Genomic DNA, 13325 nt, shown 5'->3' with positions numbered 1-13325 from the left:
GTGATCACTAGGAGTCAAAAACAACTTGATGTTATATAATCAATCATAATCCATCACTTCATCACCCTCCAAGGTCCCTTCCAACTCTACTATTGTATTAAAGAGGCAGATTGTATTGTACTTTTCAAACAATTGCTAAAGACTACTTTACTCCTTCCCTACTAAAGGGACAGGGCTTTAAGTAGGTGGCAGTGTATAAAACTGTTCAGTTTTCCCTGTTCTCTTAAAAAATAAAACCCTCTCCCTCCAGGGATGGATGGATGGATTGAATTTATATAGCTGCCCACCTCACTGGAAGTGTCTCTGGGCGATATAAACAATCCGATAAAGCCACACACACACAAAAAAACAATTATTATGAAACACACACACCCTTACTTAAACTTTTCAAAACAATTAAAAATAAAATAAAATATACAAACCACAGAGAAATATCATTCACAACAGAGAAGCCACCTTAAAATCTTTCTTGGGATACTACAGCCTGATGTCACAGCCAAGTCTTGCGAATGGGTTTTCAATACAGGTAGTCCTCAACTTACAATAATCATTCGTTTAGCGACTGTTCAGAGTTACGTCAGTCCTGGAAAAAAGGGACCGGCTGTTTTTCAGTTATGACCCTTGCTGCATCCCCATGGTCATGTGATCAAAATCTGGATGCTTGGCCACTGGTTCATATTTATGAAGGTCGGAGTGTCCCCCCCTCGTGTGATCACCTTCCGACAAGCAAAGTCAACGGGGAAGCCAGATTCACTTTGCAAACATGTTACTAACAACTGCAGAGATTCACTTAACAACCCGGAAAAGAAAGATCGTAAAATGGGGAGGGATTCACTTAACAACTATCTTACTTAGCAACAGAAATATTGGGCTCAGTTGAGGCCGTAAGCAGAGGACTACCTGTATTATAGAGCTAATTTAGCTTCCTAGGGAAGCGAGGGGTAGTGGTGTTAGAGAATGTTCCCCGAGACAGGAATCAGCCTCTCTCCCATTAATCAGGAATTAATGGGAGGGAGGCTTTATTAGAAACCGACCTGGGATTCAGCAGCTACAGCCAAAGGCACCAAAGATTTGCTGATAGGGTACTAGGAATGAGAACTCAACAACAATGCCTACATTGGCTCCCACCCAAAAAGAGGAATCAGGCATTCATGGTGACAACTCAACAATAGAACCCAGGTCTTCCTTCCTTCTTTCCTTCCTTCCTTTCCTCCTTCCCTTTTTATCACTTCTTCCTCCCTCCCTTCCTTCCTTCTTTTTTTCCTCCCTCCCTTTTTATCACTTCTTCCTCCCTCCCTTTCCTTCCTTCCTTCTTTTTTTCCTCCCTCCCTTTTTATCACTTCTTCCTCCCTCCCTTCCTTCCTTTTTTTCCTCCCTCCCTTTTTATCACTTCTTCCTCCCTCCCTTTCCTTCCTTCTTTCTTTCCTTCCTTTTTTCCTCCCTCCCTTTTTATCATTTCTTCCTCTCTCCCTTTCCTTCCTTCTTTCTTTCCTTCCTTTTTTCCTCCCTCCCTTTTTATCACTTCTTCCTCCCTCCCTCCCTTTCCTTCCTTCTTTCTTTCCTTCCTTTTTTCCTCCCTCCCTTTTTATCACTTCTTCCTCTCTCCCTTTCCTTCCTTCTTTCTTTCTTTCCTTTTTTCCTCCCTCCCTTTTTATCACTTCTTCCTCTCTCCCTTTCCTTCCTTCTTTCTTTCCTTCCTTTTTTTCCTCCCTCCCTTTTTATCACTTCTTCCTTCCTCCCTCCCTCCCTTTCCTTCCTTCTTTCTTTCCTTCCTTTTTTCCTCCCTCCCTTTTTATCACTTCTTCCTCCCTCCCTTTCCTTCCTTCTTTCTTTCCTTTTTTCCTCCCTCCCTTTTTCCTTCCTTCCTTCCTTCCATACACAGGGTGTGCTTCAGCTCTTCGCCACCCACCTGTCTCTCCCCATCTTGTAAGACATATAAAATAAGACTACTGTTTCAATATTTGAGGGGCTCCTACAAAGATGAGGCGGGAGGGGGTCCAAAACACCAAAAAGCAAGATGAGAAATAATGGATGGAAACTAACCAAAGAGAGAAGCAACCTAGAATTAAGGAGAAGTTTCCTAATAGTGAGAGCAATTCACCAATGGAACAGCTTGCCTTCTGAAGTTGTGGCTGCTCCGTCACTGGAGACTTTCAAAAAGAGGCTGGATAACCATTGGTCTGAAATGGTATATGGCAGGGGTGTCCAAACTTGGGAACTTTAAGACTTGTAGACTTCAACTCCCAGAATTCCCCAGCCAGCCATGCTGGCTGGGGAATTCTGGGAGTTGAAGTCCACAAGTCTTAAAGTTCCCAAGTTTGGACACCCCTGGTATATGGCCTCCTGCTTGAGCAGTGTTCTGACCTAGGCTTCCCCAGCACCACGAAGCCGAGTCCTTGTCCCGATAAACCCCCTTTTATTTTCTCCGGGAGGGGCCATTCGCCGTCCACCTGTGGCCTTACTCCCAAGTCGACCCCTGTTTCTTAGCTGTTCCCTTCGTCTGGCAACTCTGCGCATGCGCACACTGGGAATAGGCTCCAGCTGTTCATCTGCCTCACTGATATCTGAAGGCAGCTGATAGCTGTTGGACGGCCCTGGCCCCCTCTCTGCCTCCGACACAGAGCCCTCGTCAGAGCCTTCCCCAGACTCCAGGACTGGCCCATGTTCCTCCCCAACCCTCCTCACTGTCTGAGTCTGCCACCAGCTCTGCTGGCGGACCACAACAAGCAGGGCATTGGACCAGAAGACATCCAAGGTCCCTTCCGACTCTATTATTCTTATATTCTATCTTTGCCCTTTTGGCCACACTGCACTCCACTGAGCCTTGAGAAGCCCTTGCAAGGTTTGAAAAAACTTTGCAAGGTCAGGCTGGGCATGCCTTATCACCAACAGAAGATGAAGGCCAGCTGCGGGCAGAAAGGGTGGCGAAGTGCAGAATGGCCAAAAGAGCAGAGATATAGGCAATTGGAGAGAGTTACAATACAATACAATAGTAGAGTTGGAAGGGACCTTGGAGGTCTTCTAGTCCAACCCCCTGCCTAGGCAGGAAACCCTATACCATTTCAGACAGATGGCTATCCAACATCTTCTTAAAGACTTCCAGTGTTGGGGCATTCACAACTTCTGGAGGCAAGCTGTTCCACTGATTAATTGTTCTCACTGTCAGGAAATTTCTCCTCAGTTCTAAGTTCTTCTCTCCTTGATTAGTTTCCATCCATTGCTTCTTGTTCTACCCTCAGGTGAGTTGAAGGATAGGTGAGCATGGCAGGGTAAGAAAAGCAGGAGATCCTTGCCTAACGACCGCAACGTGACTATTCAAGGCTGCCCTCGCTAAGGATCACGCGGTGTTTCATCTAATGACCACTTTGCTTAGCAACAGAAATTCTGATCCCATTACAGTAATTAAATGAGAACTACCTGTATTTTTCTTAATGCATTTTGTTTGCTGCTTAATCTTCATTCTCTTTATATAACCATACTAATTCAATGTAGTCCTGCTTTTACATACAAACCACATTATGCAGCAGCTACTTATTCTTGACCCCTTTCTTTTATTTTACCACACATAATTCCCCAGTGCCCCATTCCCACTGCATTCAACTTCTCTTTGTATTCCTTACATCCATAAAAGCGTGTTCTTGTACACAGCTATTTTCATTTCTTTCAACATTCATGCCCATCAATAGACCATGTATTATATATTGTCTTCTTATTACCCTTTACACCTCAGAAAACATTTCTACCATTTCCTTATTTTTAGTAAACATTTTACCAAGGTCCCCAAATCTCCATTTGCGACCTTGCCAGCTGGCTTCCAACAAAGTCAATAGGGCAGGGGTGTCCAAACTTGGGAATTTTAAGACTTGTAGACTTCAACTCCCAGAATTCCCCAGCCAGCAAGGCTAGGGGAAGAGGGATTATCTTAACGACCGTGAGATTCATTTAATTGGGGTGATTCATTTAACAGCTATGGCATTAAAAAGGTCATAAAATCAGGAATGACTCACTTAACAACGACTTCACTTAGAAATGGAAGGTCCGGTTTCAATGGTAGTCGTAAGTCAAGAGCTTACCTGCATTGCCTTCACTGGAAAAGTTGGGATATATTCAGAGATATATCTGCCTTGCAAATAGTTCATTTTGAACCATATAGCACAGTCAAATATCAGCACAGGACTGTTTTATGATATTTTGTATTACGTAATAAACTGTTTTGGTAACTTTTATATCTTAAAATATTTTCATAAAATTGGCCAAATTTCAATTTCATGTGAGTCATGAGTCCCAGAGTTTGGAAACTTCTGTAAATTAGCCCATTTGAGGTAGCTTGGTTGGAAAATTTGCCCATCGATGGTGGGCAATGAAAGGATTTATATTTCTTGCAGGTAGCTGGTCATTTGCATTCTTTTAGAGAGTCCTTGAGCTTAATGTTTAGCTTAAGAGAAAGAAGGACCAGGGGAGACATGATAGCAGTGTTCCAATATCTCAGGGGTTGCCACAAAGAAGAGGGAGTCAAACTATTTTCCAAGGCACCTGAGGGTAGAACAAGAAGCAATGGGTGGAAACTAATCAAGGAGAGAAGCAACTTAGAACTGAGGAGAAACTTCCTGACAGTTAGAACAATTAATCAGTGGAACAGAAGTTGCTTCCAGAAGTTGTGAATGCCCCAACACTGGAAATCTTTAAGAAGATGTTGGATAGCCATTTGCCTGAAATGGTATAGGGTTTCCTGCCTAGGCAGGGGGTTGGACTAGAAGACCTCCAAGGTCCCTTCCAACTCTACTATTGTATTGTATTATTGTACTTGGAAATTTGTCTGTGTCCTCAGTGTCCTATACCCGAGTAATATAAATGGGTGTGGAGCTGTCTTGGAATTGTCGAAAAGAACTGTGTTGTGGAGCTGTGCTTTCTGCAGGATGTTTTTTTTTCCCCCTGTACCCCTTCACTGTTGAACACTGGTGCAGGTTGTTGGGGATGAATGGTGCAGGAAACTCCGTTATAGTCATAATTTGAGGACTAACTGTAGACTAGTTTTTCCCTCTTAACCTGCCCTATTGTGTGTGATTTACATTTTTTTCTCTTCAGTATATTATGTCTCAGGCACACTAAGTTTTATTCAGACTTGTCATTTTTCCTGAAGCTAGAAAGCACAGGATCATTGTAATGGAAAAACCTTAGGTCAGCAAGTTTTCTTTCACAGTTGGCCTCCAATTCTAATTTTTCCTCTTTGGAAAACATTATGCCAAACTTCTGAATAATGCTAAAGTTAATGGGGAAACACCTTTTTTAATGAACTAATGTATTTCCAAGTCCATCAATCTATAAATCTACAGTTAGGGAGCATTTCTTAGCACGTAACTCGATAGTTCAGCCTATAAAATAACATGTTTTTCAGATTTGTGCCAATGCAGCAATAACTCTCAGGCAGCTTGGACGATTTAGAATAGACAATCACAATGTCTAGCCATGAATGCATATCTTTAAAATTACAGCATGTTTGATCATCTTAACTTCAACTTTTATTCTGTTCACAGGAATGAACAGTTTTTACAGTATTTTCATGTAGTGTGGTTTCTAACACACACACACACCGCCAAGAGTTCTGTATTTAGGATGAGCAGATATATCCATTGCCTAAACAAATAATGCACCAACTTCAATCCTTTTCCAGCTGGCCAGATTTTGAAAAGTTAATCCACACCTTGATTCTGCTTTGGTTGTGGTAATATGCAGTTTGGGGGGGTCTATCCGTGCAAAATTATAATTGGTGCAAAACAATGTTTTGACTAGGATGGACTCTGTGTTAAAAGACCCCCACTCGTTGCCAGTTGCCCATAGGATACAATTCAAGGTAACCTGCAAGTCCTAAATGGATTTAGAGTTGGACTGTTTTCTAAATTTGGCCAGTTCTGCACATAAAGAGTTCTGCTAAATAATTTCTATATGCATATAATGCAGACTGTAATTGTTCCTTTCCTATAAAACTAGAATTTCTGTTGTTCCAAAGCCAGATTAAACAAGAAATGAATAAATCTCATGCCTAATAAGCAAAAAGGTAGGATAAATGTTTTTGAAGTAATGTAAGACCCTATTTACCTTTTATTTCATTTACAATTAGGTGCAAAAAGGATCATTCAGCAGGGATAAAAACTTTGTTAAGGATAAGAATTAACGTCTTCCCTACCTCACAGTTGCTATTTGATAAGAAGGACTTATGGGTCCCATACATTTATTTTACAATACAATACAATACAATACAATACAATACAATACAATACAATAGTAGAGTTGGAAGGGACCTTGGAGGTCTTCTAGTCCAACCCCCTGCCTAGGCAGGAAACCCTATACCGTTTCAGACAAATGGCTATCCAGCATCTTCTTAAAGACTTCCAGTGTTGGGGCATTCACAACTTCTGGAGGCAACTTCTGTTCCACTGATTAATTGTTCTAACTGTCAGGAAGTTTCTCCTCAGTTCTAAGTTGCTTCTCTCCTTGATTAGTTTCCACCCATTGCTTCTTGTTCTACCCTCAGGTGCCTTGGAGAATAGTTTGACTCCCTCTTCTTTGTGGCAACCCCTGAGACAAAGAAGAGGGAGTCAAACTATTCTTGTTCTACCCTCAGATGCTTTGGAGAATAGCTTGACTCCCTCTTCTTTGTGGCAGCACCTTAGACAATCGGGTACCAAGTGATAGGAAAGACATCTCTACCTAATGCTTTGGAATACTCTACTGCATTAGATGTGTCTAAAGGGTCTACAGGTAATACTTAATATATGACCACAATGGAGCCTGCCAATTGCAGTTAAGTTTCTTGTGATGGTTGTAAAAGGGTGAGTCATGTGATCAATCCAATTTCACAACCTTTTTTGTGGTTGTGACTTACACTCAATTTTAACGTTACAATGGACCACTCTGGAGTGCTCATGGCCCCGTTCCTAAGTTCTGATGGCTGCTCATGTAATTGCAGGTCAAGAGCTTGGTAACTGGCCTATTTTTAGGCCATTAAGAGCATCCTGCAGTCATATGACTGTTTTACAACGGCTTTTGTCAAAAACTGGCATTTACTCCCTGTTTCTGGCAAAATTGGCCCATAGGAACCATTGGTTCATTTAATGACCATGGCATTTGCGTAATGAACGCTGCATGCGTATGACTGATTTACAACTGTCATAACTTAAAACCATGATGGACAGGCTCCATTATGATTGTAACTCAAGTTCAACTTGTATGTGACACTAGGCCTGAAAGAGGATGTTTGGATTATAATCCTTATATATTATAATTTCTAAACACCGCCCCGAGTCCCTTTCGGGAGAGGGGGCGGTATATAAACGCTAATAAATAAATAAATAATAAATAAATAAACTCAGCAGGTGCCCAGAATAGTACCGTTTCTCTGAAAATAAGACCTCCCCAGATAATATGCCCAATTGGGCTTTTGAGCACATGCATTAAAATAAGCCCTCCCCTGAAAATAGGAGCAGCCCTGAGGTAACCACGCTCACCGCCTCCTGCACCTCAAAAATAATAAGACTTCCCCGAAAATAAGATCAACCACTTATTTCGGGGAACTGCGGTACCAGCCACATCTGCTTCAATTTAAAAAATTGCCTAGATCAGGTTAAAAATCAATCTGTCCAAATTCGTGCCATTTAAGGGCCTATCAGATACACTTTGGAAATTCCAAATCAAGATATTAGGAGTTTAACCCACTTTAAGCTCTGCTAACCTTTGATGCTGTAGGAACAAAGTTGATATCCCTGTTGTCCATTAATCAGTCTAAACCTGCTAATTGTAGATCATTTGGCAGAAAATAATGAAAATAACATGCACACACCGATGAGCCTGTAAAACTCAGGATTCTCACATTCAATGGACACAATTAAACCAACCGAAGAGAAATCTAGCTATTTTAAGTATATATATTTAGAATTCAACTTGATCCTGGAGTTTATGCTAGTTATTAAAACTTTAGCAAGATAGCAACGTATCTTTACAGAGCACTGAATGGAAGACTCCAATATTAAGGAGGATTGCAATGAACAAAGCAATTAAGGATCCAAGCATATTTTTTTAAATATTTTTTTTATCCCACCTTTATTACTTTATAAATAACTCTAGGCAGTGAGCATGTATCCTACTCCTTTCTCTGCCTTAACCCCTAGACCAAACTAGCTCTAATTCTAAAGCAAGGATGGGAAGTGGATTGTTTCTTCTGTTCACTTCCCACCTAAAGCTAAAGAAAATACCTTGAATTAGGACCACTTGCTTAACAACCACTTGAACCTACAATGGTGCTGTGACTTAACAATCACACGGATTTATGACTGTCACAGAATCCCCATGGCGATGTGGTCAAAATTAGGGTGCTTGACAACTGGTGTATACTTATGACAATTACCGCATCTGGGCTCATATGACTGCCATTCCATACCTTTCTAGCTGGCTTCTGTTAAGCAAAGTCAATGTGGGAAGCCGGATTCACGTAACAACCATGGCAAAAAGAATTGAGCGAAATTTGTTTACCAACCGCATTACTTACAATACAATACAATAGTAGAGTTGGAAGGGACCTTGGAGGTCTTCTAGTCCAACCCCCTGCCTAGGCAGGAAACCCTATACCGTTTCAGACAAATGGCTATCCAGCATCTTCTTAAAGACTTCCAGTGTTGGGGCATTCACAACTTCTGGAGGCAACTTCTGTTCCACTGATTAATTGTTCTCACTGTCAGGAAATTTCTCCCCAGTTCTAAGTTGCTTCTCTCCTTGATGAGTTTCCACCCATTGCTTCTTGTTCTACCCTCAGGTGCCTTGGAGAATAGCTTGACTCCCTCTTCTTTGTGGCAACCCCTGAAATATTGGAAGACTGCTATCATGTCTCCCCTAGTCCTTCTTTTATTAAACTAGACATACTCAGTTCCTGCAACTGTTCTTCATATGTTTCAGCCTCCAGTCCCCTAATCATCTTTGTTGCTCTTCTCTGCACTCTTTCTAGAGTCTCCACATCTTTTTTACATCGTGGTGACCAAAACTGAATGCAGTATTCCAAGTGTGGCCTCACCAAGGTATTATAAAGCGGCATTAACACTTGACGTGATCTTGATTCTATCCCTCTGTTGATGCAGCCTAGAACTGTGTTGGCTTTTTTGGCAGCTGCTGCACACTGCTGGTTCATATTTAAATGGTTGTCCACTAGGACTCCAAGATCCCTTTCACAGTTATTACTACTGAGCAAGGTATCACCTATACTGTACCTGTGCATTCCATTTTTGTTGCCTAAATGTAGAACCTTACTCTTAACAACAGATGTTCCAGTTTTAACTGTGGTCATAAGCTGAGGACTACCTGTATTGGGGCACATGTAAGATACTGGAGGAAAGAATCATACAGGCAAATGGGGAAATTAAAGTGTATAATATAGCAGACTGAAACTAAGGGAAATCTGTATGCTCTGCGCTGCAACGCGTATCGCAGGCCAATGGAGTATAGGCGAGAGGGAAAAAGCTGAACAGAATAAAGGGAATAATTGTGGAAAAAACACATAATTATCTTCAAGGGAAAATATGAGATGAGGTGGAGAAGAACAAATGGGAGGAATCTCCACCTGGGCGTCAGGGGATCTATTTTCTAGTTCACCTAGGAAATAAGAAATTTAATAAAAGATTATCGAAAGAACCTACAACCAGGAAACATAATGGGGACAAGGGAGCAATTAAAGGAAGAACAACTGTAGAATCTTTGGTGGAGGGAATCAGAATTGTAGGAGATTACAATCCATAAAGAAAGGGAATGCAGTGGAACGGAGCACGTGAAATGAGAGTTTCATCTAGAATGTTTTTTTCAAAAAATAAGAACTAGATATAACCAGAGGTGGGATTCAGCAGGTTTTGACCAGTTCTGGAGAACCGGTAGCGGAAATTTTGAGTAGTTTAGAGAACCGGTAAATACCGCCTCTGGCTGGCCCCGCCCCCATCTATTCTCTGCCTCCCGAGTCCCAGCTGATCGCAAGGGAATGGGGATTTTGCAGTATCCTTCCCCTGCCATGCCCATCAAGCCACGCTCACAAGCCACACCACGCCCACCATGCCACGCCCACAGAACCACTAGTAAAAAATCCCACCACTGGATATAACCCAAAAAGTTATGGATGTTTGATGGTCCTAGACATGCCTAGCATTTCCATTTAGATGGGACTGGGAGGAATTACAACATTCCTCCTGCTTGTGGGCTTCTTTCCTATCTCATTGGCTACTATAGGACCAGCATGCTGAACCGGACTGGTCTTTCCTCTTACCCAGCAAGCCTCCTTTAACTTCCCGCCACAAAAATATAGCCCGAGGACAGCCAAGACCTCCAGAGAGAGGAAAATAGGAAATATGAGGAAAAACAAGAAAGGGCAGGAAAGATAATGCTGCAGGGGACATGATCACATAATGAGAGAAAGGGACATCTCTGCTGCATAGCAACTGGCTTCCCACAACACAAAATACCTGGAGGTGTTTTATGGCAGTAGTCAAATAAGTAAGAATGTTTTAACTTGGTTAGGACCACCGTGTTTTTCAATAGAAGAGAATATCTGTAGCTGTGGAGTCTGAGCTTGGTTGCTTGCTTGCAAATGTTTCATCGCCCAACTTTTATTATTTTTTATTACTCTAAAGGCAGCAAACATACCGAGTACTCCCTCCTCCTCCTATTTTCCCCACAGTAACAATCCTGTGTGGTAGGTTGGCCTGAGAGAATGGCTGGGCCAAAGTCACCCAGCTGGATTTCATGCCTAAGGCAGGACTAGAACTCACAGTCCCTTGGTTTCTAGCCATTTGCCTTAGCCCCTAGACCAGACTGGCTCCCTGTTTATATAGAAGCTACTGGATATAAACAGGGAGCAAAACCCACACTTACTAGCACCGATGATGTTTACCGTACCTAGTTGGGTAAAGAAACGTCTACAAGGAAACAACTAAGCACAGAGGATACCAAGAGGTCCACAACTAGGTCAGTGGTTCTCAAAAGCCCTGAGGGGTTGTGATGTCATCACAGGGGGTCCACAAAAGCTTGAAGAAACAGTATGATTTGATTCCGTGGCCATGGTCCGTGGTCACAAAAGATATTTAAAGGGGGTCCGTGGTGAAGAAAACGTTGAGAGGCACTGCTTTGGGTTATAAAAATGGGCACAACCCCTGGACAGCAGCAAAGAGTTGGGTTAATTTAGCAAGGGTGATCAAAATTTTGTGTGAAAGCAACCTGTAGCTCTCCAGATGTTGGGTCACACTAGTTGGGATTGCTGGGAATTGTCATTCAGCAACAAACGTGACTGCACCAAAAGGTGAGGGGAAACGACCTCTATAAGGCAAAATGAGGAGTGGGGAAGAGCTGAGGACCATCATAGGGCATTAAAAGGAGGAAAAATATTTCTACAGAACAACTGTGGGGTGGAAGGAAAACCCAGACCCCCAAGTCACTTTTAAGATGTGACGGACTACACCTCCCGTCATCACCAGCCTGACGGATCCCTACACAGGCAGATCTGGACTTCATCACGCATTGACAGGTGGACACAGAAGGAGAAGAATATGGAACCATGAAGCTGGGGAAGATGATCCAGCCTAACCCAGGATTACACTGCCCACGTTCACACAACCTAAGTAACCAGATCTGTCATCATGTATTTGCACAGCAGAATAAAATAGAATAGAATAAGAATAGAATAAGAAATAGAATTGAATAGAGTGAGAAATAGAATTGAACAGAATAAGGAATAAAATAGAATAGAATAAGGAATAGAATAGAATAAGAAATAGAATAGAATAGAATAAGAAATAGAATTGACTAGAATAAGAAATAGAATTGAACAGAATAAGGAATAAAATAGAATAGAATAAGGAATAGAATAGAATAAGAAATAGAATTGACTAGAATAAGAAATAGAATTGACTAGAATAAGAAATAGAATTGAACAGAATAAGGAATAAAATAGAATAGAATAAGGAATAGAATAGAATAAGAAATAGAATAGAATAGAATAAGAAATAGAATTGAATATAATAAGAAATAGAATTGAACAGAATAAGGAATAAAATAAAATAGAATAAGGAATAAAATAGAATAGAATAGAATAAGAAATAGAATTGAATAGAATTTAGCTTTAATTATGCTGGGCTGTATCCTAGTTCAGCCTGGCTGCACAGCCAGCAGGTGGGTAAGCTGTTCCTTACCCTGTGCAAAGGTAGAAAACGGGCTAATGCGGTAACCTGGTTAATTAAACCTGGCGTGCCATTACAGTTCATTGGGGTACCCCCACCCCACCCCAACCCACACGCACACCCCCTCCGATAGCCTCCTGGCAAGAGCCCCGCCCAGTTTCCAGAGGTGGGTCAGAAACCCGAGAAGCGCAATCAAAATAAAAATGCAAAACAGCTGCGGGGCGGGGGAAGGAGGACCCGGGCGCGGGAGAAAGAGGGCACCGCGGCGTCCTCTGGGCAGCGAGAAGCCACGGAGGGCGCTCCGTCGTGGGGGGGAGCGGGGTCCCGTGGGGGGCAGAGCTGGGGGGGGGAGGAGAAGGTGTGCCCCCCTCCCTCCTCCCCAAGGAGGTGGGACTAGAGACAGCTGGGGGGGTGGGGGCGAAGGGGAGGCAGGAGGGGATTCGTCCTTCCCCCGATCCTCACCTGCTGTGACTGCTGCCGCTCGGCGTGGACGGTCGCTCGGCGAAGGTTTCGGCCCCGCCGGACTCCGCCATGTTCCCGCCGCCTTCCGCTTGCTTGGAGGCCGCCCCAGCCGGGACTCGGCCGAAGTGGGACGCCGGGAAGGGGAAGGGCAGGGCCGGACAGGGCGCGGGAGAGACGGACCCAGAGGGCGCTCGGCGCGTCCCCAAAGCACAGGGCGCGCGAGCGCCCGGAGAGGAGAAGCTTCCCGCGCGCGCAAAAGCAATAAAGGGGGGGGGGGGGGGACAACCCTTGGAAAGCGGGAGTGGGGGGGGTAGGAGACTCCCTCGATATTCCAAGAAAGAAAGAATAAAGCGGGAGAAAATGGTTTATTATTATTATTATTATTATTATTATTATTATTATTATTATTTTGAAGCGGCGTGAAAAGAACGCGTCCCGGGGCGAGAGGGCGCTAAGGGGGCCTCAGTTGCGCTTTCTGCAGCCTCCTCGGAAGTTGCAGCGCTGCGCCTCGCGGGGGGGAGGGGGGGCTCCTTGAGCCGCTGGGTAGGCGTAGACCCCGCTCCCCTCCCCGGCTGCGTTCACATGGCGCCTGCTTTGGTTGGGTTTGCACAATCCTGGCAAGCGCATTGGTGGATTCGACCCGGAGAAGCCACTTTGGGCTTA

At 43.4% G+C, this 13325-nt stretch overlaps 1 protein-coding gene across 1 annotated transcript in view; it reads right to left on the bottom strand.

Annotated features, from left to right (window-relative positions):
- Positions 1 to 12905, bottom strand: part of KLHL26 (kelch like family member 26) — a 33629-nt gene extending 20724 nt beyond the window's left edge. Inside the window, exon 1 of the mRNA XM_081959068.1 lies at positions 12663 to 12905. Within this exon, the coding sequence (XP_081815194.1) occupies positions 12663 to 12733 (71 nt within the window). The 5' untranslated portion in view covers positions 12734 to 12905. The remainder of the gene's footprint in view (positions 1 to 12662) is intronic.
- Positions 12906 to 13325: the final 420 nt, after the last annotated feature.

This window comes from Natrix helvetica (genome assembly GCF_964273705.1).
Source record: "Natrix helvetica genome assembly, chromosome: 1".
NCBI classification, from domain to species: domain Eukaryota; kingdom Metazoa; phylum Chordata; class Lepidosauria; order Squamata; family Natricidae; genus Natrix; species Natrix helvetica.
The sequence above is the reverse complement of the archived record's forward strand: the minus strand, read 5'-3'. Positions and strand labels throughout refer to the sequence as shown.